This window comes from Emiliania huxleyi (assembly GCF_000372725.1).
Source record: "Emiliania huxleyi CCMP1516 chromosome Unknown EMIHUscaffold_151, whole genome shotgun sequence".
Taxonomy (NCBI): Eukaryota; Haptophyta; order Isochrysidales; family Noelaerhabdaceae; genus Emiliania; species Emiliania huxleyi.
This window is the reverse complement of record NW_005201080.1, coordinates 56166-82516: the sequence shown is the minus strand read 5'-3', so window position 1 is coordinate 82516 and position 26351 is coordinate 56166. Positions and strand designations below refer to the sequence as shown.

Below are 26351 nucleotides of genomic sequence, written 5' to 3'. Positions count from 1 at the left end.
AAAAAAAAAAAAAAAAAAGAAACAAAAAAAAAAAAAAAAAAAAAAAAAAATAAAAAAAAAAAAAATAAATAAGAAAAAAAAAAAAAAAAAAAGAAAAAAAGGGAGAAAGAAAAAAAAGATGAAGAAGGGGAGGAGGAGGAGGAGTAGGGCATCTAGTAGCGTAGGCACTCGTACTCGAGCGTGGTGCTCGTAGGTCGTAGCGTAGGAGGGAGCGATGCCTCAGAGTGGTGTGCCGGCCGCGTGGCCCGTGTGCCGGTCCGGCTGGACCGAGAGGTGGGTAGCAGGAGTTAGGTACATTACAACAGGAGTTCGGTAAGAGGAAAAGGGCTCCCTAACTCAAGCTACCTTACCTTAAGTTCGGTACCCTACGGTACATTGTCACCGCCTGTCGCTGGCGTTCACTGGCTTCACTGTCACTGTCACTATGGCTGTCACTGTTCTTGGGTGCCTTTCACTCCTCCCTGGCAGCTGGCTTTCCCCAGCTGTCACCAGCTGTCACCAGCTGTCACCAACCAGCTGTCACCAGCAGTCAGTCACCAACCAACCAACCAGCTGTCACCAGCTGTCGTTGCTGCTGTCGTTGCTGCTGTCGGTCGTTTCGCAGCCGCTGTCACGACATATTGACCACGTCGCGACCGTTAACAGCCGTTTTAACCGTGATGACGTGAACTTCTTTCCATAGTCTCTCAGGGACAACCAAAACGAACCCCAACACGGGCAAGGAGATCACAGCGTGACTGAGTTGGTCTCTGCAATTCGCGCGGCAGGAACAGCCACACTCCCTCTTTCGACCCTCGCAGCCATGCCGCTTTTCAGCAAGAACAGCCCCGGCTCGCCGCTGATGCCGCCGCCCTCGAGGGAGTACATCGCAAAGGCGCGCGCGTCGCCGCCCAAGAAGCTCGCTCCTCTCGCTCTGCCGTCCGCAGACATCAGCGACGACGCGGCGAAGGTGCCTCGCGGCAAGATCGAGATGCAGCCTGCACTGCTCGCGGAGTTTGCCGGCCTGATCGATGCCATCGGTCCCGCCATCTGCCAGCTCCTGCCGGGCGAGGCCGGCCTCGCCAAGGGTCTCCAGCACATCTTCAAGGCCGTGGTGGACGCCGCGGGCGGCTCGCTCGAGGCCGTCGCCTGCCTGCTCAAGGAGCTGTCCACGGGGCACCTCTTCGACGGCATCAAGCATTTCCTGAGCAACATCGCGACGACGGTTGGCTGCACGCTCGACGAAGTCTACCAGGCCGTGCAGGCGCTGCTCGGCGGCGTGGAGGACCTGACCGGCTCGATCGGCAAGATTGTCGAGGCATCCTCAAGAATGTCGGCGAGCTGCTCTCCGAGATCAAGAAGGGAGTTGTCGCGCTCCTCAAGTGCATCCTTCCGACCAAGCTCTTCGCCAGCATCGAGGCGCTCGTGGGCGGCATTCTCCGCGAGGTGTCCAGCCTCGTCGACCTGCGCTGCCTCTTTGAGAACATCGAGCACCTCCTGTGCACGGTCTTCTCGGCGGTGCGCTTTCTGCTTCAGAACGTGGCGTCGATCGTCTTTACCATCCTCTGCGACACGAAGAAGGTCGTGGATGGCGTCCTCGTTGCGACGGGCAAGGTTGTCAGCGACGCCATGGGCCTCGTCAAGGAGGTCCTGGGCGACGTCTTCCGCCTGGTCAGGCACGCCCTGTGCGAGGTCGCCATCTTCCTGCGGGGCCTCTTCGGCGGCGTCTCGGGCTTCCTCTGCCACCTCCTGCTCGACATCGAGCAGCTTCTCTGCTCCATCCTCGGCGGCCCGCACCACTGCCTCGGCGCCGTCGACAAGATTGGCTGCGCCATCGGCAAGGTGTTTCCGGCCATCGAGCAGAGCGCGCTGTGCCTCTTCGGCCACATCCAGCGCAAGGGCGTGGACAGCAAGGGCGCGCTCAAGCTCTGCCTGCACGAGGTCTCCGGCAACTTCCTCTGCGATCTCTTCACCGAGCTCAAGGGCTTCCTCGAGATGGTTGCCAAGGCCGTCGGCTGCACGCTGTCCGACGTCTTCGCGGCGGTCCGGATGATCCTGAACGGCGTCGCGTGCGAGACGAGCAAGATTGTGAGCTACATCCTCGCCAACGTGGGCTGCCTGCTGGATGGGGTCAAGAAGGCCGTCGTCTGCCTCCTCAAGAAGGTGCTGCCGGCGGGGCTCTTCTGCAGCATCGAGAAGCTCCTCTCCACCATCCTCTGCAGCGTCGCCAACCTGGTCGACCTGCGCAAGCTCTTCCGCGGGATCTGGGGCCTCGTGGGCGAGGTGCTCTGCTTCACCAAGTTCCTGCTCGCGGGCGTCGGCTGCCTCGTCCGGGAGATTCTCACCGAGAGCGGCGAGCTCGTCAACGGCGTCCTCTGCAAGACGGGCAAGGTGGTGCACAACACGCTCGAGCTCGTCAAGGAGGTGGTGGGCGACGCGCTGTGCTACGTGCACGGCCTGCTGGAAAAGGTCGGCTGCTTCGTGGAGGAGCTGCTGGGCAGCATCGACACCTTCCTCTGCTGGCTCTTCACCGAGGTCTCCAAGCTGGTGGGCGCCATCCTGCACGGCGTGTCTTGGATCCTTGGGCAGGTCAACAAGATCTTCCCCGCGATCTGCGCGCTGCTGCCGGGCATCGACGGCATCGTCAGCGACATCCTCTCGGGCGTCGCCTGCGTCGTCCAGGACGAGCTCGATCAGGTCAAGCTGCTTCTCGAGGCGATCGGCTGCGCCGTGGCGAAGATTCTGAAGCCGATCCGGTGCTTCCTCGAGTTCATCGCCAAGGAGGTGGGCTGCACGGTGAAGGAGGTCTTCTGCGCCGTCAAGGCGCTGCTGTGCGGCGTCGGCGGCCTCGTTGGCAAGACGCTCAGGATCGTGCAGTGCATCCTCGCCAACGTCGGCCGGCTCGTTCAGGACGTGCTCGCGGGCGTCGTCTGCTTCCTGCAGAAGCTCAACCTGCCGTCGATCGGCGAGAAGATCGCGGCGCTTGTCGGCACCATCCTTGCCGGAGTATGCGAGGACAGCCCGTTCTGCCCGTTCGCGGGCTAGTCAGCACTTCTAGCGCAGAGAGGGCAATGGGGCGGAGGCACGCCGCAGCGGCAGGCAAAAGGAATCGGTATCAAAACACGTTCCCGCCGGTACACACACAAAGTAAGCACAGCACGCCTTAGAGACGTGACCGTCTCGGCGGCGAAAAATCACACACCGCCGCCACGCGATAGCGCGAACACAAGGGCTACTTGGAGCACACACGATAGTCACCGTCGCTCCTCTCAGTCTACTCCGCCTCTCCTCTAGCGCAGAGCGCCTCATCTCGCCGGGGAGAAGTGCGGTGATCCGCCTACCGCCTTAGGCACTTGATCGGCGTCACGGTGAAGGCGGGCTCGGCCGCTGCCTCCCAACGCCTTCGAAGGCCGAGCCGCGCGCTTTCGCGCGGGTTGTGAGCCACAGGCACGCGCGCCTACTCGGGGACGAGCCGGGGTGGTGTGTGGGGCACGTTTACGGGTCCGGAATGGTCCGTTATGCCGTGCTGCTGCCTTGGGCGACCGGCTAGGTCACGTCGAAAGTAGCGCGGTCTTCCGCTGCCTCCCGACGCCTTCTAAGGCCGAGCCGCGCGCTTTCGCGCGGGTTGTGAGCCGCAGACACGCGCGCCTACTCGGGGACGAGCCGGGGTGGTGTGTGGGGCACGTTTACGGGTCCGGAATGGTCCGTTGCCGAGTCGGCGGCGGCAGCGGCGATGAGGCCGCGGCGCAAGGGCGGAGCAGAACCGCCGCAGCGGCCTGCGGCTGCGCCGCGCGCCCGCGCGCGGAGGAGGGGCGTGTGTGAGTCAGTGCTACGCGGTGCCGCCCTTGGAGAGGCGAGAGAGGCCGGTGTGGCAGGCAGGTTTAGCTCTGTCGGCTTCGCGACGCCGCCCCGCCGCACGCGGCCCAAATCATGACGCCACTCCAGCTGCGCTGGCAGCGGGCGCTGGTCTTCTGGCAGGCAAAGGGGCGGCTAAACGGCATGGCCCGGATCGCGTGCGCCAGGCCCCGCGCGCAGAGGGCGGCTCTCTGAGCTCAGGGCGACACAGAGCGCTCGGCAGCAGCTGTGAGCTCTCAAAAGTCGCTGTTCACACTGGCGACGCCGGTTTCTTCTTTTGTATCTTCATGAACCGCTGGGGGAGGAATAATTTCGTGCCCAGACCGCCGTACTGGCACGGTAGGATCGAGATCCGCGAGCGAGAGATGGAATTGGAGCCCTGGTGCGACGGGTTAGGTGAGCTACCATCACTGTCTTAGTGCGCGCGCCCCGCATGGTCCGACACATCTAAAGTGGAAGGGTGGGGTAGGGGAGAAGTACTCTTGAGGGAAACATTGGACCGTCAGGCCCCGGGGACTGGCCAGCCCGACTGACACAACCTTCAGGAACACCATTTTGCGGTCCTGAGCGGCCGTCTTGGAGCAGAAGCTTCCCTGCCTCCTTAGCCATGTTGCGGTGCCCTCGCGCCATCTGGTCCTCGCACTGCTCGCAAGTAAAGCGTCTTCACAGGTCGGCAGATACGCCTCACCTTCAAAAAGGTGGCTGCCTACCCCAAAGCCCAGCCCGGGGCATCGATTTCTCTTGACGATTTCACTTTAAAACGCTGGTGCAGATGGGGTTTTCTCTATAGAAGTCGGAGCCTTGCGTCGAAGGAGAGGCAGCGTGCGGCTCCGTGGACTCGGCCATCACCCGCGGGTGAGAGGGCGATAGGAAGCACTCCCGCCCTCTGAGGCGGCCGTCCGAGTCGGGGAGGCAAACACACAGCCATCCTCGCGGGTGTGGGCAGCCTTATCGGCCCGCTATACTAACCCTTAAGTCGGCCCTTCCTCGGGTCGGCTTCGGAGGCCCCTTAGCCCTAGCCGGAGCTAAGGGAGCCGGCTTTTTCGGCGCTAACCCTAGGAGAAACCGCTCCGGAATAGGGTTACCGGCACCATCGGGCGGCGCCATGCGGATGGAGGGAGTCGGGTCTGCCATCGGCGGGCCGTCAGGGCGCTGAGAAGTCAAGGACGACTTTTTAGCTCCACTTTCGGCGTGCCGGAGTATACCACACATAGGCGCGTATATGAGCCACTCACTCGGGCGTCTCGCTGACGTTGATCGATCAGCGCTGATCTCCCTAGCCTATCGCCCACCCGCTCGATCCTCGGATCGCTCGCTTGTCGCAAATCGATCGACTGAGCTGTCATCCCCCCGTCCTTTTCTTTTTTCGAAAACGCGCGCGCGCCCGTCGCGGCAAAACTGTCAGGTCCGCCACGGCGTATGATGGGCTGCGAGAGCCGTATCTTCCCTCCTTGAAGCAGAGGCGCCGCGAGGCACGAGAGGCGTAGAAGAGAGGCTGGCGTGCCCCGCACCGCCCGGTTGGCAGTAGGAGGCCCCGCCGGTGAGACCACTGATTTTGATGCCGACCATAAATTCTCGCACGCATGCTACTTACAGCTGCTGTCTTGAGCACTTGAGCACTGGATAGGGTCGATTCCGCATGGTACGGGACCCCTCGATCGTCTCGCCCTCCCTCACTGGAGTGTGCTGCTGTCTGTACAGAGATGCCAGCACCCCCCACAGGCAGAGCGCTGCTGCTGGGGGGGGGGGGGGTCCCGAACCCCCCAGCAGCAGAGCGCTGCTGCTGGGGGGGGGTCGGCCATGGGCTTAGGTGTGCAGGGGGGCGGGGGTACCGAGCAGTGTGCGGCCGCTCCATAGGAGGTAATCCTTCTCAATAACAACGTGTGTGTAGCCATAGGAGGTATTTCCTTCTCAATAACAAGGTCTGTGTAGCGCCATAGGAGGTACTTGCTCAACACCAGGTCTGTAGATACTCGAGTAGTGGCCGGCCGGATTTGATTGAAGCATGAATGAAGGGCGGTACCTATGGTGGTGGGGAGTGGACAAGTGGGCTGTGGGAGGCTGAAGCCCAGTCCTCTGCTGTGTTGTGGCGGCTGCCTCGAGCGTTCTTTCTCCCGTCCCTCCTTGGGCGGCCCGATACGCCTTCTTCAGGGTTGAAAAGTGCGGTTTCGGCGTGGATGCGCTCTTTTGGCATCGATTTTGATACGGACATAAAAGCCCGCTTTCGCCCCGGCCGTCCAACATGCGCGCCAACCTCGGGCTGCTCCTCGCGCTGCTGCTCGCGCTGCAAGACTCTGTGCTTGCGTTCCTGCCCGTCGAGATCCCGTTCATCTATTTGGCGTTCGGCGGTGTGACTGCAGGAGCGGTTGGTGCTGGCGCTGCGCTTGGCGTTGCTGTTGGATACTACATTCTCAAACGGAAGGAGCTGGATGTGGGTGCCAAACCGCTCGTATAGCCGTAAGTTGCAACGAGTGTGTACCTGTATTTGTGGCGAAGCAGCGGGTCCGCCTGTCGATCCGGCACTACCCTCCGTTGGGGGAGCGCCACGTCCGCCACCAACAGAGCGTTTTTAGCCTTGCTGGGCGCTCATCCATTGTCTGTACGTTGCAGTGCTTGCAGGTTTCCTTCAATATGGGACGTGAACGGGGGCTGGTTGTGTTGCGTCCCACACGGCCGGGAGTGTGCGGCGATAGACGCGCGTTCGCGCACGCGCGTGCGCGACGCGCTTCTCGGCCTTTGGATTCGCGACTATTAGTATTACCGTCATAACTCATGTGTTGAAGAAGATTTGTGAGCGGCGCGCTCTTTCCACCCGCGTACAGCATACACTCAGAGGCATTCACTCTCGCGCCCGGTGCCTCTGCGCCCTTGGCCGGCACTCGTGGGCACAGGGTGCCGCGTTCCTGCCTGTGTGTGACTCCGTCGCTCCGACTCGACACTCACCAAAGAGACGTCAGTATGAACCTCCTAGTCTCCGTACCCATCCCTCAATCGCCCTGCCTCTGCCACGCCCTCACTCTTCCTCGTCCTCGTAGGTTTGCTCGAAGTGGATGTCGTCGTCGTCGCCCTCCGCGTCGAGCAACTGCGTGCACTGCTCTTCCTGTGACGGGCGGGCAAGAGGGTCTCGCATGCCCAGCTCAGACAGGGGGGGGGGGGGGGGGGGCAGCGGCGCGCATCGCCCTCCTGCGCGTAAGCGAGTGACGCTATGTCGGCGTATTCGCCGCCGAGAGAGCGAAGCAGCCTCCCCCACGCGCGCTGGCCAGCATGCGGCACCTGCGGCCCGTGCCAGCCGGCGGCGGTGAGAGCGCTGCGATTCCGGCTTGCCTGACAGTGGTGGGGCTGTGAGCGAGCGGCAATGCGCGCCAGCTGCTCATCCAGCAGCGTGTGCAGGTGGACCTATTTAAACAGGCCGGCCATCTCGACTGAGCAACACGGAGAGTCGAAGCGAGTGGCAATGGGGCGCTCCTGCCGCTGCGTCCGATTGAGGGCGCCTCCGTCGGCCTGCTGCGCGGCCATCATTGCCCAGAGCTCCTCCTCGCCTCGTCCAATCATCTCGTCAAGCTCATCGGCCTCGTCGAGCGACGACGACGACGACGCGCCGCTCTCGCCGCCGCCGCTCTCGCCGTCCGCCTTGCCTACTGCGCCGCCGCCACCGCCACCCTCGCCCGCCGAGCTGCTGCAAGGGGGTGTGCTGCTCGACGCGAGCGTGGAGCAGGCGCGAGGCTGCGCAGCGGTCGCCGGCGAGCTGCAGACAGGCACGCCCCCGCTGCGCGGCGCGCCGCCTCCGAAGCGGTGGCGCGGCTGCGCGAGGCAAATGGAGCGGAGCTCGGCGGCGTCTGGCCGCGCGCCGTACCACTCGCCCAACTCGTACTCGCCGTCGAGCTGCGCGGGGCCCCAGGCCGAGCTGCCTGCGCGGCGGAGGGGAGCGCCACCCCGTCGAGACGCGGCGCCGCTCTCCCGAGTGGGGGAGGCAGGAGGCAGGAGGCAGGAGGCAGGAGGCAGGAGGCAGGAGGCAGGGGCGGGGGAGGGGCGGGGCCGGGGGCGGGCGAGGGCGTGGGAGGCGAAGCGGCGCGGCGGACCGAGCACGAGCTTGAAGTCCTCGGGCGAAGCCGCGCGCGCGCTGACGAGCCGGTTGGCGGAGGCAAGCCAGGCGCCTACGAGAAGGTTCCGAGAAGGTTCCGAGAAGGTTCCGCGAGCGGCCCAGGCGAGGTGGGTCGGAAGGGGCGAGCGGCGCGCTCGAGACGCGGGAAGCGTAGAGCGGCCCAGCCGGGTGGAGGAGGGACGCGCCGAGGGTGCCGTGCCCGAGGGTGCCGTGCGCCGCCTCGCCGCGCGGGCGCGCCACGCCGCGCTGCTCGTGCGCGCTCATCGCCCCCAGCATGGGGTCGTCCTCGCCCTCCTCCTCCTCGTCGTACGACTCATCCTCGCCGTCGGCGTCGGCGTCGAGGAGCGAGCGGTGCGGGTGGAGGGCGAGGAGCGGGCCCGCCACCGGCCCGCCGACGTACACGCGGTTCCGGCCGAGGTGGCCCAGCTCCTTCTGCTGAACCCGCAGGCCGAGCAGCCTGGCCGCGTGCCGGAGCCGGATCGCCGACGGCTTGTTGACGAGCCAGCCGTGAGAGCCGCCAGCGCCGTGCTGCGTGACGAGGATAAGGGAGCGGCCGAAGGAGGCGGAGAGCTGCATCGGGTGCGCCGCCAGTAGCAGCGGCTGCTCGCCCGACGGCCCGCCCACAGGGCCCGGCATCGCGTCAAGCACCGCCGACGCCACCGCCGAGCGCCCGCCGCGGCTGCTGGGCTGAGGCAGCCGGGAGCGCGGCAGCCCTTCCGCAGCGGCGATCAGCAGGTTGAGCTCGGAGAGCGCCGCAAAAGCCGCGTCGAGCTGAGGGCCGCGGTCGTGCGAGGCCTCGTCCACACGGAACTTGCCACTCAACCACTCGCGCAGCGACTCGGGCTTCCCTCGCGCCGGCCTGTACAGCGGCGCGCCCAGAAAGAGGAGCGCGAGAGCCGTGTAGCCGCGCCGCTCATCCGAGAACGGGTAGAGAGTGCACCACTCCTCACGCTCGTGGTCATAGTGCCGCTCGGGAGCGAGTGACGGCACGAGGGCCTTGAGCGCGGGATCGGCGTCGATGCGGCTGGCCATCCGGTAGAGCGCTCAATAGAGGGCGACTACCACAGCGTTGTTCGCGGACGCGCTCGCCATGTCCGGAGGCGTTGCAACCTCTCCGCGGAGTGCCCGCGGTGCCGTCGCTCTTTTGGCCGATCCACGAAGGCAAAGAAACCCAACTTGCTGTGGTGTAGAGGATGTAGAGTGTAGTCGAGTCCAACGAGCCCTCGCTATACGGGGGGAGCGACGAGGAGCTCTAGGAACGGCCGCCGAGCCCTTCCCGCAGCGCAACCCTAGCAGCGCAGCGGGCAGGGCGGCTCGCGCAGCGCGCGCGCGCGATCGCGCAAGCGGCGCGCGAGAGCGAGCGAGCGAGCACACACACACACACACACACACACACACACACACACACACACACACACACACACACACACACATGTTGTACACATGCACAGACACACAGCCCCTTCCCCTTCAAGGGCGAGGACACGCGCAGGGGTCGCACTTCTAGCGAGGCCCACAGAGTGGGAGACTCCTATCACCGCCACTGCCACCCACGTGTCAGTCTGCCTGTGGTAGAAGAGACTGCCGGTGAGAAGTCGGAGGAAGGTCGCTAGTCGAGAGAGATCGCCAGTGGATAGAGAGTCCACCGTGCTGCGAGCCTGTCGCTGTCCCTTGTCAGGAGCAGGAGAACTAGGAGAGCGCAACCAGTAGGAGGCCCGCGCTTGCCCCCGTGCCGCCGGGTGCAACCTGTCCTATACGAGAGAGGAATCCCTGGGACCCTGTCGTGAGGGTGAACCCTGCCCAGCCCCCCTCCGTGTCGCGATGCGCTCCCCGCTCCCGTTCCCCTGTGTCCCTGATCGTCCTTACAAGATCCTGCTCGTGCAGGTGGGGACCCTGTCCTTCTCCCACCCCTCGTTTGGGGTGTACGTTGTATTTATTTATTTTATGTAGAGTGTAGAGCGCTGTAGAGGTGTAGAGATGTAGAGCGCTCTACAGCTCTACAGCTCTACAGCGCTCTACATTCTACATCCTCTGCACCCTCCCTCAGAAGAAACCGCGGTGCCGCACGCACAGCCGCGCGCTCAATGAAAGTGGAAAGGAGCGAATGAAACGCAGACCCCACACGCGCGACCCCCCCCCCAGGTCCGGTCCCCCAACACCCTCTCACTGGACACACACACTCACCCCGAGAGAGAGAGAACGTACACCCCCGAATGAACTCTCTCTCTCTCACTCTCTCTCCGCGCACATGCTGATGTGCATGCTGTGCATGCTATGCATGCTATGCATGCTATGCATGGTGGCAAGTGGGCATCCCAGTGAGCCGGCCGTGGCCCCTCCGGGCGCGCGCTCGGCCGCGCGTCTACTTGCACGCCGGCGGCTGCGGCGGCGCCGGGCAGGAGGGCACCGGGCCGCAGACGTTGCCGTAGATCAGCGGCACGCCAAAGGGCTTGACCTGGACCGCGAGCAGGCCGTAGCCCGGGCCGCACTTGATGTACCCCAGCCAGGGCTCGAAGGCCATGTTGAGCCCGTTGAGCAGGTCGAACACGAAGCAGAGGCCCATCCTCTTGGCCGTCCCGGGGCAGCAGATGTCGTGCTTCGGGCAGAGGATCCCCTTGAGCAGGCAGATGACGTCGTGGAAGATGGCCGACACGAGGCAGTTGACGCCGCCGAGCGTGCAGTACACAAACACGGCCACGTCCTCCAGGACCACGCACAGCTCGTGCAGCACCGAGCCGAGCACGTCGCGGACGAGCGCCGTGACGTCGCCGAGGATGGTGCAGACCAGCCACTCGACATTCTTGAGCAGGCAGCAGGTGAAGTCGAAGATGCCGTGCAGCAGCGCCGCGATCTTGCAGAAGAGGCCGCGCAGGTCCACCAGGTCCCTCACCTCGCAGAGGATGGTGCCGACAAGCGCCGCGATCTTCTCGCCGATCGACGGCAGGTTGAGCTTCTGCAGGAAGCAGACGACGCCCGCGAGCACGTCCTGAACGAGCCGGCCGACGTTGGCGAGGATGCACTGCACGATCCTGAGCGTCTTGCCGACGAGGCCGCCGACGCCGCACAGCAGCGCCTTGACGGCGCAGAAGACCTCCTTCACCGTGCAGCCCACCTCCTTGGCGATGAACTCGAGGAAGCACCGGATCGGCTTCAGAATCTTCGCCACGGCGCAGCCGATCGCCTCGAGAAGCAGCTTGACCTGATCGAGCTCGTCCTGGACGACGCAGGCGACGCCCGAGAGGATGTCGCTGACGATGCCGTCGATGCCCGGCAGCAGCGCGCAGATCGCGGGGAAGATCTTGTTGACCTGCCCAAGGATCCAAGACACGCCGTGCAGGATGGCGCCCACCAGCTTGGAGACCTCGGTGAAGAGCCAGCAGAGGAAGGTGTCGATGCTGCCCAGCAGCTCCTCCACGAAGCAGCCGACCTTTTCCAGCAGGCCGTGCACGTAGCACAGCGCGTCGCCCACCACCTCCTTGACGAGCTCGAGCGTGTTGTGCACCACCTTGCCCGTCTTGCAGAGGACGCCGTTGACGAGCTCGCCGCTCTCGGTGAGAATCTCCCGGACGAGGCAGCCGACGCCCGCGAGCAGGAACTTGGTGAAGCAGAGCACCTCGCCCACGAGGCCCCAGATCCCGCGGAAGAGCTTGCGCAGGTCGACCAGGTTGGCGACGCTGCAGAGGATGGTGGAGAGGAGCTTCTCGATGCTGCAGAAGAGCCCCGCCGGCAGCACCTTCTTGAGGAGGCAGACGACGGCCTTCTTGACCCCATCCAGCAGGCAGCCCACGTTGGCGAGGATGTAGCTCACAATCTTGCTCGTCTCGCACGCGACGCCGTTCAGGATCATCCGGACCGCCGCGAAGACGTCGGACAGCGTGCAGCCGACGGCCTTGGCAACCATCTCGAGGAAGCCCTTGAGCTCGGTGAAGAGATCGCAGAGGAAGTTGCCGGAGACCTCGTGCAGGCAGAGCTTGAGCGCGCCCTTGCTGTCCACGCCCTTGCGCTGGATGTGGCCGAAGAGGCACAGCGCGCTCTGCTCGATGGCCGGAAACACCTTGCCGATGGCGCAGCCAATCTTGTCGACGGCGCCGAGGCAGTGGTGCGGGCCGCCGAGGATGGAGCAGAGAAGCTGCTCGATGTCGAGCAGGAGGTGGCAGAGGAAGCCCGAGACGCCGCCGAAGAGGCCCCGCAGGAAGATGGCGACCTCGCACAGGGCGTGCCTGACCAGGCGGAAGACGTCGCCCAGGACCTCCTTGACGAGGCCCATGGCGTCGCTGACAACCTTGCCCGTCGCAACGAGGACGCCATCCACGACCTTCTTCGTGTCGCAGAGGATGGTAAAGACGATCGACGCCACGTTCTGAAGCAGAAAGCGCACCGCCGAGAAGACCGTGCACAGGAGGTGCTCGATGTTCTCAAAGAGGCAGCGCAGGTCGACGAGGCTGGACACCTCGCGGAGAATGCCGCCCACGAGCGCCTCGATGCTGGCGAAGAGCTTGGTCGGAAGGATGCACTTGAGGAGCGCGACAACTCCCTTCTTGATCTCGGAGAGCAGCTCGCCGACATTCTTGAGGATGCACTCGACAATCTTGCCGATCGAGCCGGTCAGGTCCTCCACGCCGCCGAGCAGCGCCTGCACGGCCTGGTAGACTTCGTCGAGCGTGCAGCCAACCGTCGTCGCGATGTTGCTCAGGAAATGCTTGATGCCGTCGAAGAGGTGCCCCGTGGACAGCTCCTTGAGCAGGCAGGCGACGGCCTCGAGCGAGCCGCCCGCGGCGTCCACCACGGCCTTGAAGATGTGCTGGAGACCCTTGGCGAGGCCGGCCTCGCCCGGCAGGAGCTGGCAGATGGCGGGACCGATGGCATCGATCAGGCCGGCAAACTCCGCCAGCAGTGCAGGCTGCATCTCGATCTTGCCGCGAGGCACCTTCGCCGCGTCGTCGCTGATGTCCGCGGACGGCAGAGCGAGAGGAGCGAGCTTCTTGGGCGGCGACGCGCGCGCCTTTGCGATGTACTCCCTCGAGGGCGGCGGCATCAGCGGCGAGCCGGGGCTGTTCTTGCTGAAAAGCGGCATGGCTGCGAGGGTCGAAAGAGGGAGTGTGGCTGTTCCTGCCGCGCGAATTGCAGAGACCAACTCAGTCACGCTGTGATCTCCTTGCCCGTGTTGGGGTTCGTTTTGGTTGTCCCTGAGATCCCTAGGACGTAGGGGCGGCTGTTTCCACTGGGTACGAGGCTGTTACCACTCAGAGAGAGAGTGCGACGCTCCGGCAACTCGTGAGGGATCGGTCGGGGTTGCGGGCGGACGAGGGAGGGAGGGAGAGAGATGGCGTTCGTTCGTTCGTAGATAGAGAGTACGGACGGTGTCGGTAGAAAATTTTCTATAGTATTATAGTAGTAAAGCCGTAGTAGTAGAATCAAGAATGCGCGCGCCCGGGCCCATTGTCATTGATTGGTGCAAACACAAAACAACTCTCAACAACCGCGTGTGAGTGGTTATAGCTTATACTGATCTATGACTGTGAGATTTGTTTGGTGGGGTTGGTCCGTCGATTCTCACGACTCACGTCTGAAGCGGTCTCTGTCACGATTGCTAACACTCTCCGTCTCTCTCTCTCTCTCTCGTGTCGGTGTACGGTGATGCATGAATGATCTTAGGTAGGGGACCCCTAGGCTTAAAAGGGTGGGCCCTGGGGCGCCTGCGGCTTAAACGGCTTAAAACTTGCCCGGGCAAGTTTTAAGAGCTGCTGGGCCGCCAATTCCTTAAACGGTCTTAAACGCTTAAACAGTTCGGGAGAGCTCCCGAGGTCGATGGTCCGGGAGGCTCCAGGTAGACGCCGGAGGCCGGGAAGCTGGCTACAGTCAGCTAGCATGCGCCCCCTATGCGAGTATGGCTCCTGCCAGTGCACCAGACTTACAGATGTGTCTTCAGAGGCGGGTTTGTGCCTAATAACAGCAGTATTGGAGAAAACGGCGCGGAACCCAGCGACGCATGCCGGCGAGGCCGATTTTCTTAAACGCAAAACGGTCTCTTAAAAGAGGGACCCCCGTTGCCTGCAATCTCTTAAATGGCAAGTTAAGCCCCTAAACCTCCTCGTTTCTTAAAAGGTAAAAAAAAATCCGGCCCTCAGAACCCTAGGGGTCCCCTAAGTGAATGATGAAATTTCCCTATCTCCCCCTTTTTCACAAGGAGTTTGGACAGGACAACAGCACACGGAAGCACAGAGCACACCCCTGGGCCCTGCTGCCTGCAGGCTACTCCTTCTGTACGGCTTTACCTTCTCCTTTTATTATTTTAGACTCGACAGGGTCGGCTGCGCACCACAAGCCCACGCGACTCGCTCGAGCTCTCACCACGTCTCAATCTACGAAAAATCTCTCCGCAAGCGCAACTGCCAGTCTTGCGTATGCGTTGCCTTGCTCTCCATCGCTCCACCGCGCCACCACACGTTCACCCCAGGAGGAACGACCCGCCCTCGCCGTCAAGCTCGCCTGGCAGCCCTCCGCCCTGCAGCTGTCGGAGGCGAAGGGTCGGGGAAGCGTCGGGTGGTGCTCGCGCTCCGCTGCTCGCCGCTAGAGGCGGAGGGGGCGGGGCCCCGTCGGGGAGGCGGCTAGAGACGACGATCCGGCCCGACACAGCTGCCGTTGCGGCGAGCGCAGCTTCACGCGCAGCGACCGCGCGCGCAACCGCCTCGGCGCCGGCATCGTTCTCGGCGTCGGTGAAGGCGGCGATGGCGGCCGAGCGCTGAAACGTGATGTCCTCCTCGGGCGGAGGCTCGCTGCTGCCGTCGTGGTACACGCCGGGATGCACCTCAAAGGCGAAGGCTTTCCGGGCGCTGCCCCCCCATGCAGGCGCGACCGAGTTCTCGGCGTCGTCAAACGAGGCGATGGCGGCAGCGGTGTTAATGGTCATGTCCTCGGTGGCGTCTCCAAAGACAGCGAATGGCGCGCTGGCCGAAGTCGACGACGCTGCGGCAACGGGCGGCGCAGCTGGCGCGTCGTCGCAGAAGATGCCGAACGAAGCGGCAGCGGCCGGCGAGGCCGGCGCGGGCTGCGCAGCTGGCGCGTCGTCGCAGAAGATGCCGAACGAAGCGGCAGGGGCCGGCGAGGGCGGCGCGGGCGGCGCGGGCGGCGCATCGTCGCAGAAGATGCCGAAGCCGCTCGCGGACGGCGGGGGGTTCGTGGCCGTCTCTTCACCGGGCGCGCCCTGCCCGTTGAGCAGGCCGTCGTCTAGCTTGGCGAGGGCTGCCTTAGTGTCGGCCGGCATGTCCTCGCCCATCAGGTCGCGGGGTGGCGCAGCGGCGGGCACTGCTGAGGGCGGAGGAGCGGCGAGTGGGTGGCCCGACGCCGCGGCCTGTGTCGCGCCGCCTCGCGGGAGCGGCGAGTCCAAGGCCAGTCGCGTGGGCGGGCGCAGCGACGAGGCCTGCTTGGCGGCGGCTGGCCGCAGCCCGGCGGCGCCGGGCTGCGGCCGAGGCGTGTCTCCGAGCCAGGCTCCGGGCGTGCCCTCTTGCGCCCGGGCCGGCTCGGCTCGCCTCGGGGTGTCGTGCGGCACCGACGAGCGCGGGGCGAGCGGCGCGCCGCTCGTGTGCGGGAGTGGAGTCATCATCCCGGCCGGCTTCATCCCGCCCTGGCCACGAGAGGAGGTGCTGTAGAGGGAGGTGCTGTAGAGCGCTCGCGCCGGCGGCTCTTGGAGGTCCTGCTCCGGCTCGTCGTCGTCGTCGCGGAAGGACGGCATCAGCATCTCGAGTGCAGCCTTGGTGTTGATGGTCAGCCCGTCGTCGGTGGGCGCCGAGGCGAGCCGCACTGTCAGGCCATCCGCGTCCTCGTACAGCCCGTGACCACCACACGCGCGCGCGTTCGGGTCGCTCGCATTCTTCCGCGCCTCCTCGCGCTCCGCCTCGGCAGCAGCGCGCTCCGCCTCCTCGGCCGCTGCGCTCGCGGCGGCCGCCGCCTCTGCGCGGAGCCTCGCCTCCTCCGCCGCCCGCGCCTGCTCCGCCCGCGCCGCCTCTGCCTCCCGTGCCGCCTCTGCCTCCCGTGCCGCCGCCTCTGCCTCCCGTGCCGCCTCCGCCTCCCGTGCCACCGCCTCTGCCTCCCGTGCCACCGCCTCTGCCTCCCGTGCCGCCGCCTCTGCCTCCGCCGCTTCCCGTGCCGCCTCCGCCGCCTCCCTCGCCGCCCCCTCCTCGCGCAGCCGCTCCTCCTCGGCAGAGGCTCGCTCGGTGGCGGCGCGCAGCGCTGCGGCCGAGTGCCGCACCCGCTCCCTCACCTCCTCGAAGCAGACCTCCTCGCCGGAGTGCAGCAGCAGCTCGGGGGCGTAGCCGAGCGCCTCCGAGCCCTTCCCCGCAGGCGCGGCCGCTGCGGCGCCGGACGCGCCGCCTCGCGCCGCCGCGCCGCCCGCACCGCCGCGGCCGGGCTGCAGCGGCGGCGTGGCGGCCGCGCCTCCCCCTCCCCGCCCGTCCGTGAAGCGCGAGAGCGGGTTGCTGTGCAGCGCCTCCTCCCGCGCGCGCTCGTACCGCGCAGGCCCGTCGAGCCGCAGCCGCACGCTGCTCCCCGCACCGGCCGGCCGCGCGTCTAAGCCGCGTTCGCCGCCGGACGGCTCGGGGGCGCAGCCGTCGTCGACGTGGATGGAGAAGGGGCAACCCTCCGGCTCGGCGGGGCCCTGCGGCGCGCCGGCGGGCTTGCGCTGCGGCAGGGTGACCCCGTCCCACGCCGTCGCCGCCGCGCTGTTCTCCTTCGCCTGCTGCGTCATCGTGCCCGCCTCCCACGCGCCCGCGCGGCTCGCGCCCTCCTCGTCGCCCTCCGCATCGGCGCGCGCGGCGTCGTCGTCGAAGATGGTGAAGTTGCCGCCGATGGTGCCCGACGAGCCGCCCGACGAGCCGTTCGCTGCGCCGCCCGCCCCCGGCGCGCCGCTGGGCTTGAGCGGCGCGGCCGGCCGCTGGCTCGTTGGCCTGCGGCTCGATCCGCCCTCCTTCCTCGTGAGCCGGTTGAGCGCGCGCCGCTCGCGGCCGGCGGGGGCGGCGTCGGCCTCGGGGGCGCTCTCGCCGGGCGGCCCGCCCTTCATCACCAGCTGCACCTGCCGGTGCTGGAACTTGAGGTGCGCGCGCTGCAGCCGGTCGAGCGGCGCCGCCTTGAGCAGCAGGCCGCGCTCATACGCCTTGTCGGCGGCGGGGTACTTGCGCTTCGTCTCGAGGACGGAGGCCCAGGCCTCCCAGAAGAGGGCGAATTTCTGGCCGATGTGCCGGTCGTACAGGTAGTCGAAGATCTGCTCCGGGTCGCGCACGCAGTCGGCGTACTGGATCCACACGCGCAGGTACCGCGCGTCGTCGGTGTAGCGTGAGTCGTCCTTGAGGCCGTACGCGCAGTCCTCGAGCAGCTGCATCAGCCCGGCCTCCTTGCCGCCGGTCGGGTACGCCTCCTGCGTCCACCGGATGTAGCCGACCCACGTCGCCAGCGGGTCCGCCCCGTCGGCTGCCCGCCTGAGCGCCTCGACCCACTGCTGGCGCCGCGCCTCGCGCGCGTCGGAGGCGGCTCGGTCGGCCACCGCGATCTCGCCCAGCGCCTTGGCCTTCCGACCGCGGCGGAGCGGCTGCGCGTTCTCCTTGACCTGCTCCCAGCCGTCGTCGACGACGGGCTCCGCTTCCGCCTCCATTGCCATCGTGTTTGAGCGTGAACCACAGAAAGAGAAACGCCCGGTGGTCGGATGCATGCCGTCTCGCTTGAGATATGGGCCAGCCCCCGGGAGAGCCGGGCCCACATTAGTAGGAAGTGGTTTCCTAACGTGTGGGAGCAGTGTGCACGATAGCATGGTCCACTCTGAGTGGACCGTGTGCGTGCCTGAGATCTTCTCTCTCTCTCGTGCCTGTCGGAGAGAGAGAGATTTTTTTTGCCTGTCGGAGCCACTCAGAGTGGCTCGACCTGTGGGATGTGCATACGCCCTTCGCCTCGGGGTTGCAGTCGGTGCGTGACCTTGTGTTGCGTAAGTATGTACCTGGCGAGCCGAGGACGATAGAGAGGCCGCGGGTGCGAGCGCGACTCGCCGACCAGGGAGAACGGGCCCGTCCTCCCTGGGAGGGGAGGCGACACGACCCAATGCCGCCGTCCTCGCCCGGGGAGACCTCGGCCGGGCCGTCGACGCCCTCGGAAGCGGTGGAGCCGGGAGAAGCTGGCGGAGACGAAGGACGGCAGCGGAGAAAGCGACACCAACAACGAGGGAAACGACCATAGCCATACCGGTCGTCGCATAACGCTCGGGAGACGAGCAAGAGAGCGAATCAAGGAGGGTTGAGACCCTGGGAAGGCGAGGGGTGAGCCCTCAGGCGGGGGGGTCTACTCAAACGCCGACGCAAGTGAGTGTAGAGTGGTGGTGTGGGGCGTGCAGTGTGGTGTTCATTAGCTCCGAGTAGAGGGGGCGTCCTGCAGTTAAGGGGAAACCCGGTACGCGGGGCTAACCCTCGGAGACCCGTGTTTACTTTAAGGCCCTTTCCCTGCGAACGCGCACCCCCGGGGCTAGGGCTCTCTTGCCCGCAACCCGATCCCGATCATCCGGCCCGCTGGGTGCGCTTCTTAGCTCCCCGGCCCTGGATGTGAGGCTGATGACTGCACTCCAAGTGCGCTCCAAGTGCGCCTCCGTCCCGCTACTTTTATACTGTTGGATGTCGCGGTGAGACAAAAACAAAACGTGTTTGGTATTGCTAAAAATCTCTCTCTCAAGACAAAGCGATACCAAACAAGAACACAACGCGGTCTCACATGACAAGCGATCCCACACGACAGAAACAACAGCGAGTTGTGAGTGAGGACTACATGATCCGTACGTGAAGGGTGGAGAGGCCCGCCCGTCCGCAGAGCTAGGCGGCGCGGGCACCCCCCACTGCGCACTGGGGCCGAGGCCAAGAGGCCGTTTGCCGCTTGCTTGTTCTTGACGTCGTTGACCCAGTTGTGGCCCGCTCGGGGGAGTTGAGCCAGGTAGTTGGTACGCATCTTGCGCGCCTGGTTGTTGATGTTGTCGGCGTCGTCCGCCACCCTGAGGGAGGGTGTAGAGGATGTAGAGTGTGTGTAGAGCGCTGTAGAGCTGTAGAGATGTAGACAGGCACTCTACATCCGCTACACCCCTCCTGCTCCCTCCAGCCGCCGCCGCCGCCGCCATGGAGATCTGCTGCGTGTGGTGGACGACAAAGAAGGAGGCGCTCGCCGACGCCGTCCCATACACCGTCCGTCAGGTCCGTGGTTTGGTGCCCACCGCTTCCTTGGCGAACACGTGGTCGTGGAGGAACTGCTTGGTGGGCGGCGCAATGCCACACCCAAACAAAGTCTCCACGAGCACCAAATCCGCAACAACGCAGCCATCCCTCCCTTGGGTTGTCTGTTTTCTTTCTTTGTTTCTTTCGCACCCTCGTCTCACATGACAATAACAAACAACAGTTGTTTGGTATTGCTAAAAATCTCTCATGACAAGATGACAAGCGATCCCACGACAGCGTCGGTGGGGACTACATCGGGGCGGCGGCGGAAGCATCGGGGGAGGCTGTCAGGCTGACCAGGCAGCCTCCCCCGCGCGTCTGCGCCCCAGTGCAGCAAGCGGCAGGCTTTGACCCCCTGATTGATGATTGATGATTGATGGGAAGGCGAAACACAGTCCGACCAACGACTGGGACACCAACGCGGTATGGGTGGACGCAGGACGGGCGGTGACGGTCACACAGGAGCGACACACAGAACCACAAGACAAGACACTCAGGCAACGTGGCTGCCACACATCCTGAGCGAACTTCCCTAGACACCCGCGGCCGGACTTCATCCGACACGCGTCGCTGGGCGCTCAGAGCCGCGTCCCCTGCTCGCCACCCCGACGCACAAGGCGCCCGAGTCGAACGACAGGCGGCACGCGAAGACTGGTTGCAATCCCGCCGACCGCCAGGCCGCGGGATGATGCGTGCGTGGTCTTGTAGTGGGTCTCGCTCTCGGAAGCTCCCCTCTCGGGCTAGGTAGGAGCCTTGGAGCCTACCCCTCTCCCTTGCCCTCGGAACAGTGTGTCCGAGTCGAGGCGTGTGCTTGCCGGTCGCGGCCGCGCGCGGTGGTTGGCATTGTGACGAAGGGTGCGCGCGGCCGCGGCGCGCCCGCGCACAGACCCCCTGACGGCTTGGAGCCCGAACCCAGCCCTCGGAGTGTTGTCCCCTCGACAGTGGATAGGTCTATGCAACCGCACCCGTACGGCCACTGGCCGCCTCAGCCGGGTGCGTTGAACGCGCTGCACATGCCGGCGCACGCGCAGGCGCACATCCCGGCGCCGCCGCGGGCGGGCGCGCAGTACGGGGCTGTGTCCCCGCGTGCCGTCGGCCCCGGGCTCCCTCCCAATGCGAGGCCTGGCGACTGGATGTGCCGCGCCTGCAACAACCACAACTACGCCGACAAGCTGGCGTGCAACCGGTGCAAGGCGCGGGCTGGCCCCACTCCCAGTCCGCCGCCGCTCCGCCCACCGCCCGCCGCCCGCCGCCGCCGCCGCCGCCACTTAGACCGCCGCCGCCACCCCGCCGCAGGTGCCCAAGGACGTCTTCATCGCCTCGACCGGGATGCGGGTGGGCGACTGGCTCTGCCCCGCGTGCTCCAACCACAACTTCAAGGACAAGATTGTCTGCAACAAGTGCTCCAGCCCGCGCCCGGCCTCGATCCCGCTCATCGGCATCGCCGGCGCGGGCGGCGCGGGCGGTGGGGTTGGCGGCGGCGGCGGCGGCGTCGCCGAGGTGCGGCCGGGCGACTGGCTCTGCCGCCACTGCGCCAACCACAACTTTGCAGACAAGACGCACTGCAACCGCTGCAAGGCGCCGATCGCAACCGCGCTCGGCCAGATGTCGACGCAGGCGAGTCGCGCGAGCGGGTCGTGGAGCGCGTCGCCGCTGCACCAGCGCCAACGCACGGTGGGCCCGCCGGCCTCCGACGGCACCGCCCAGTTCGAGATCCGCTCCGCGCCCTTCCTCGCCAAGGGCCTCGGCCCGGCGCTGGCGGCGGAGCACTCTGGCCTGCGCTGGGCGGGCAACGCGTCGCTGCACTTCGACCCGGTGGCGGACTGGCCGTCGGTGGAGCGGGCCGCCCCGCTCGGGCAGCTGCCGCTCCTCACGGTGCCGGGCGAGTCGGGGTGGGCCACTTCGCCCTTTGCGCGCGCGGGCGACGAGAGCGGCGTCCAGATCGCGCTGCCGGCGGCGATTGTCAACTACATTGGCAAGGCGCCCCCGCACCCCGCACGGAGGGCCGGGGCCGCGCGCACTCCGGACGCGTCCCCGACACTCGACGCGTGCCCGTAGGTGAGCGGCCTCGAGGGCGGCTCCGCCGAGGCGTTTGGCCTCTCGCAGCAGCTGCTGGCGGAGGGGGAGGAGCTTCTCGGCCTCGCGGCCAGACACCTCCCCACGCCGCACGCGCGGCTCTCCGACCCGCAGAGCGGGGTGCACACCGCCAAGGGGACCGCCGCCGAGTATGCTCGCTTCTGGGCGACGCTGCTGCCGCCGCACATTGGCCGCCTCGCCCGTCTCTGCCGCGGAGGCTCCTTCCAGCCGCCGCCGACCACCACGCCGCTCGCCGGGGAGCTGCACCTGTGGGCGGTGCTCTACCAGCTGCAGCTCATCGAGCGGAACCTGTTCGCGTCGTACGAGGAGCTCGCCGCCTGGTTCGACCGCGTGCGCACCGCGCCCGCCACGCAGCGCGTCATCTCCGGCAGCAGCCCGATGGGCGAGCTCGCGCCGTACTTCCTGCCGCTCGAGTCGGCCGACATCTGCACGCTCGCGGACGAGCGATTCTGAGCTTGGCCGCAGCGCAAGCAACGGCGTGTGCTGGCGCAGGGCGCGCGCGCCGCGGTGCGGCCCCCTCCCGAGCGTTTGCCCCCACAATCGCGCGATATTCTTTCCCGTGTCGTCTTTTGTGTGCGAGGACTAGAAGTCCCGCGGGACCGACTTCGACTTCGTTGAATGTGCCACTGTGAGTGTGTGCGCGGGCGCCTCGAGAAAGTCAAAGTGCTGACCTGTGCGTGTTGAATGCTGTTGTCTACTGCTGAGTTTCACGCCGTTATCTACAACAAGAAACGAAATGAATACCCCGACCGCTCCATTCACACACGCGCGATGACGCATGTACCAGTAATGTCGCATTGACAATCGCCGAGATATTCCGGGTACCGGGATGCGGGAATATCGGGGATATCGCGCACATGTGTGTTGTTGGGGCCCCATGCCCATCCGATCGGTGTCACCGCGCTCCGCGGTGTGGGGAGTACGCGGCATCACGCCTCGAGCATATCACGCGATCTAGTTCTAGATCTCGAGAGTACGACTACGAGAGATACAGTGACATACAGACACGAGAGAGTTTTAGAGCGAGATAGAGTGTTTGGTGACTGATTGTTTTTAGATAGAGGTAGACGGCACGTCCCGCCCCCTCTAGCTGGGTGGTGGGTACGCGCGGCGCGTTCTAGTGTGACGGTGCTTTGGGGCTGGGCTGACACACTGTGTGCGGCAGCGCTAATAAGTGGGGTGTCGCGACTACCGCGCGCTCCGGACTCACGCATGCAAGGTACAGTCTCGTCTTCTCGCAGCCATGCGCAGCTCAAGCTCGAAGCTGTCTAAGGCTTTCTCTGCGCCAGCTCCCGACGCCGCGTGCTGCAGATGCGGGCATGCGTGGATCACGGCTGGCCCGTCGCCCAAGTCTAGAAGAGGAAGAACTTGCGCGCGAGCGGCACCTTCGTCGCCGGCTCACACACGAGCGGCGCGCCGTCCGCAGTCACCTCGAACGTCTCTGGGCAGACGGTGATCTTGGGCATGGCCGAGTTGTGGACCATGTCCGCCTTGGAGACGGAACGCGTGCCCTTGACCGGCTCGGTAGACTTGCTCAGCCCGTATCGCGCGCCGACGCCCGCCGCGTGCGCCGCGCCCGATACGAAGGCGAGCGAGGTGCCGCCGACGGCGCCGGGCTGCGCGCCAAACATCGGCCGCATCACGACGGGCTGCGGCGTCGGGATGGAGGCGTTCGGGTCGCCCATCTGCGCCTACAGGGGGGACGCCGGCCCGGCCCGTCGGGAGTCGGAGTGCGCCGCCGGAGGGGCCGGGCGCGGGTGCAGGGTAGCGTGTGCGGCGCGCGCCCACGCGATGGTGCCGCCCTTGATGACCATCTCGGGCTTTGCGCCAAACAGCGCCGGCTTCCACACTACAAGGTCGGCGAGCATGCCCGGCTGCACCGAGCCGACGGCGTGCGCCATCCCGTGGGCGAGGGCGGGGTTGATCGTGTACTTTGCAATGTACCGCTTGATCCGCGCGTTGTCCGCGCCCGCCGACGTCTCGTCCGGCAGCGGCCCGCGCTGCGCCTTCATCTTGTCGGCCGTCTGCCAAGTCCGGCAGACCACCTCGCCGACGCGGCCCATCGCCTGCGAGTCGGACGACATGACGGAGATGGCGCCCATGTCGTGCAGGATGTCCTCCGCGGCGATCGTCTCGCCGCGGATGCGCGACTCGGCAAAGGCGACGTCCTGCCGGGCGAGCGGCCGGCGCGGTCGGGGAGGAGGAAGGGGGGGGGGGGGGGCGGGCGGCCCCTTGGTGGGCGAAAGGCGCCACTGCCGCGACGCGAAAGGCGACCCGGCCGCGAGAGGGGGGCGCGCGCGGGGGGAGGGGGTCTGCCCCAGGTGCGGTGGCTGCGGCGCGCGCCTCCGGGATCGCCTTGTCGAGGTGGTGGCAGACCATGAGCATGTCGAGGTGCTCGTCGATCGTGTTGACGGTGAAGGGGCGGGTCGGGTTGGTGGAGGAAGGGAGGACGTTCGGCTCGGAGCAGACCTTGATGATGTCGGGCGCGTGGCCGCCGCCCGCGCCCTCGGAGTGGTAGGTGTGGATCGTCCGCCCCTTGATGGCGGCGAGCGAGTCGTCGACGAACCCCGACTCGTTGAGCGTGTCTGTGTGGATGGTCGCCTGCACGTCGTGCTCGTCGCAAAAGGTGAGGCAGGTGTCGATTGCGGCGGGGGTGGTGCCCCAGTCCTCGTGCAGCTTGAAGCCGGCCGCGCCGGCCTGGATCACCTCGAGCATCCCCTGCGGGTCGGACGTGTTCCCCTTGCCCGAGAAGCCAAAGTTGAGCGGGAGCGAGTCGGTCGCGCGCAGCATCGTCTCGACCTGGCTCGGCGCCGGCGTGCAGGTGGTGGCGCAGGTGCCGGCCGCCGGCCCCGTCCCGCCGCCGTACATAGTCGTGATGCCCGACGCGATCGCCTCCTCCGCGATCTGCGGGCAAATCCAGTGCACGTGCGTGTCGATGGCGCCGGCGGTGACAATCATCTTTTCGCCCGCGATGGCTTCGGTCGTCACGCCGGTCGTCATGCCCGGCGTGACGCCCTCCATCGTGTCCGGGTTGCCCGCCTTGCCGATGCCGACGATGCGCGACCCCTTGATCCCGATGTCCGCCTTGACCACCCCCAGCGCCGCGTCGATGATGAGCGCGTTCGTGATGACCACGTCGAGCGCGTCGGCCGGGGCGCCGCCCGACTTTTGGCCCATCCCCTCGCGCAGCACCTTGCCGCCGCCAAACTTGACCTCCTCGCCGTAGACGGTGTAGTCCTTCTCCACTTCGGCCAGCAGGCACGTGTCGCCCAGCCGCACCCGGTCGCCCACCGTCGGCCCAAACATCGCCGCGTACTCTGGCCGCGACATCACCAGTGGCGAGCCGGCGCGCGGCGGCGAGGCGCTCGGCGCGTGCCCAAAGCCGCGCGCGGCGACGCGCTCCATGACCTCGGGTAGCCGCTCCGGCGTCGCGGGCCCGTCGACCAGCTTGTTGCCCGAGACGACCACCTTGTTGCCGCCGACGGCGACGAGCGTCACCGTCTTTGACTCGCCCGGCTCGAAGCGGACGCTCGAGCCGGCCGGCACGTTGAGCCGCTTTCCAAACGAGGCTGCGCGGTCGAAGACGAGCGCGGCGTTGGTCTCGATGAAGTGGTAGTGCGAGCCGACCTGGATCGGCCGGTCGCCCGAGTTGGTGACTCCGATCTCGATCAGCTCCCGCCCGGCGTTGAGCGTGATGCCGCCCTCGGCGCACACTGTGGCGCCGGGCACCTCGCTCTCCTCGAGCTCGCCAAAGGCGGCGAGGTCGGGGACGGGCAGGAAGGAGCCGTGCAGCGCGAGCGAGAGGTCACCGTCGAGCGCGGAGATCGGCGAGTGCACCGTGAGCAGCTTCGTGCCGTCCTCGAACGTCGCCTCGATCTGCACCTCGGCGACGAGCGACGCGACGCCAGGCAGCACCTGCCGGCGGCCCAGCAGCTGCTGGCCGGTCGCCATCAGCTCCGCCACCGGCTTCCCGTCGCGAATCATCTCCATCATTTGCGACGAGATGAGCGCGACCGCCTCGGGATGATTGAGCCGGCAGCCGCGGGCCAGCCGCCGCTGCGCCAGCTGGCCGGCCTGCGCGAGCCGCAGGTGGTCGAGCTCGCGCGGCGAGAGGTGCATGGACCGCGTCGAGCGAAGGAGGGTTCGCGGCGACAGTAGGGTGCCCCGCGCTCGTGGCTGGCGCAGCAAGACTCGCAACATGGCGAGGGGTGAGGAGGGGAACGCAAATCCGATCAAAGGCGGTTGGTTTGCGTCGCCTGCACAAGTGCACGCTGCTCTCGGGCGTGCGTGCGCGGTGTGTTGGTGTCTCTGTGAGCACACACACACACACACACACACACACACACACACACACACACACACACACACACACACACACACACACTCACAGAGAGAGAGAGAGAGAGAGAGAGAGATTAAGTAAGGGGCGAGGGCGCAGATTTGATCAAAGGAGGGCGGTTTTGGGTGGTGTGATCTGTGAGGGTCGCAGGCGCATTTTGTATAACCGAGGCGGTGCCCGGTGCCGAGCGCAGGCAGAGCCCACAGGTCGGACCTTAAGACAGCATTGTAGATCCCTGGGCGAGGGTGGTGCTGGTGGAGAGGGCGGTCCGGCGGCGGAGCAACCACCTCCTCCCGACGTGCCGGGAGGCAGGATGTCATCCCCCGCGTGATCCCGACCGCCCCGTTGGAGGTAGACCGCTCGTCTAGCCGATCAGCCTTAAGCGAGCGGCCTGGCCGTTGCGCGTTGGAATGGCCGGGTGGAGAGTACTCGGAGAGAGGGGCGGGGCCTCGCAATGAGACCCCTAGTTGCCCGGCCGGGCGTTCGGACTCTTCCCCGTGCGGCCTGCGGGGCCTCGCCCTCGGCGTCCTAAGCGTAATCGCTCTAATCCGGCCGGCCGTTCGGTCTCTTCCCCGTGAGGTCCCCTCTCGCCGGGGTGTAGACGTGTGCCGCTGGGATCACATGTCATGTGCATGCACATGCCGCACATGTACATGTCATGTTGTCATGTTGTTGTTGTTGTGTTGTTGTTGTTGTTGTTGTTGTGCATGTGCATGTTGTGCATGCACACAACGTCCACACCATA

General features: G+C 66.0%; 7 protein-coding genes across 7 annotated transcripts; 3 read left to right on the top strand and 4 right to left on the bottom strand.

Moving 5' to 3' along the window:
• Nucleotides 1-2028: 2028 nt before the first annotated feature.
• Nucleotides 2029-3024, top strand: EMIHUDRAFT_363602 (hypothetical protein; the record flags this gene model as incomplete). Its single annotated transcript, XM_005786391.1, has 1 exon — nucleotides 2029-3024. The coding sequence occupies one exon, from the start codon at nucleotides 2029-2031 to the stop codon at nucleotides 3022-3024; it is 996 nt and encodes a 331-aa protein (XP_005786448.1).
• A 3560-nt stretch (nucleotides 3025-6584) lies between these two features.
• On the bottom strand, nucleotides 6585-8968 carry EMIHUDRAFT_455621 (hypothetical protein; the record flags this gene model as incomplete). The annotated part of the gene is made up of 6 exons (XM_005786390.1): nucleotides 6585-6934; nucleotides 7108-7158; nucleotides 7258-7404; nucleotides 7588-7742; nucleotides 7914-7954; nucleotides 8247-8968. The coding sequence occupies 6 exons, from the start codon at nucleotides 8966-8968 to the stop codon at nucleotides 6848-6850; spliced, it is 1203 nt and encodes a 400-aa protein (XP_005786447.1). The 3' UTR covers nucleotides 6585-6847.
• A 1049-nt stretch (nucleotides 8969-10017) lies between these two features.
• EMIHUDRAFT_467640 (hypothetical protein) lies at nucleotides 10018-13044 on the bottom strand. Its single transcript, XM_005786389.1, has one exon. It carries the CDS (start codon nucleotides 13008-13010, stop codon nucleotides 10299-10301), a length of 2712 nt encoding a protein of 903 aa, XP_005786446.1. The 5' UTR covers nucleotides 13011-13044; the 3' UTR covers nucleotides 10018-10298.
• A 1340-nt stretch (nucleotides 13045-14384) lies between these two features.
• EMIHUDRAFT_228857 (hypothetical protein) lies at nucleotides 14385-17585 on the bottom strand (the record flags this gene model as incomplete). The annotated part of the gene is made up of 6 exons (XM_005786388.1): nucleotides 14385-14860; nucleotides 15131-15287; nucleotides 15486-15755; nucleotides 16185-16265; nucleotides 16629-16727; nucleotides 17004-17585. The coding sequence occupies 6 exons, from the start codon at nucleotides 17583-17585 to the stop codon at nucleotides 14385-14387; spliced, it is 1665 nt and encodes a 554-aa protein (XP_005786445.1).
• A 2917-nt stretch (nucleotides 17586-20502) lies between these two features.
• Nucleotides 20503-20745, top strand: EMIHUDRAFT_48607 (hypothetical protein; the record flags this gene model as incomplete). The annotated part of the gene is made up of 1 exon (XM_005786387.1): nucleotides 20503-20745. A coding segment is annotated over one exon (243 nt), but the record flags the coding sequence as incomplete, so codon positions are not given.
• An 11-nt stretch (nucleotides 20746-20756) lies between these two features.
• EMIHUDRAFT_441344 (hypothetical protein) lies at nucleotides 20757-22001 on the top strand (the record flags this gene model as incomplete). The annotated part of the gene is made up of 2 exons (XM_005786386.1): nucleotides 20757-21150; nucleotides 21229-22001. Coding segments are annotated over 2 exons (1065 nt in total), but the record flags the coding sequence as incomplete, so codon positions are not given.
• A 356-nt stretch (nucleotides 22002-22357) lies between these two features.
• URE1 (urease) lies at nucleotides 22358-25386 on the bottom strand (the record flags this gene model as incomplete). Its single annotated transcript, XM_005786385.1, has 3 exons — nucleotides 22358-22958; nucleotides 23079-23435; nucleotides 23644-25386. 3 exons carry the CDS (start codon nucleotides 25384-25386, stop codon nucleotides 22620-22622), a joined length of 2439 nt encoding a protein of 812 aa, XP_005786442.1. The 3' UTR covers nucleotides 22358-22619.
• Nucleotides 25387-26351: the final 965 nt, after the last annotated feature.

Coding starts and splice junctions, on each gene's coding strand:
- EMIHUDRAFT_467640 (XM_005786389.1), bottom strand. CDS start 13,010: ATGCCGCTTTTCAGCAAGAACAGCCCCGGCTCGCCGCTGATGCCGCCG.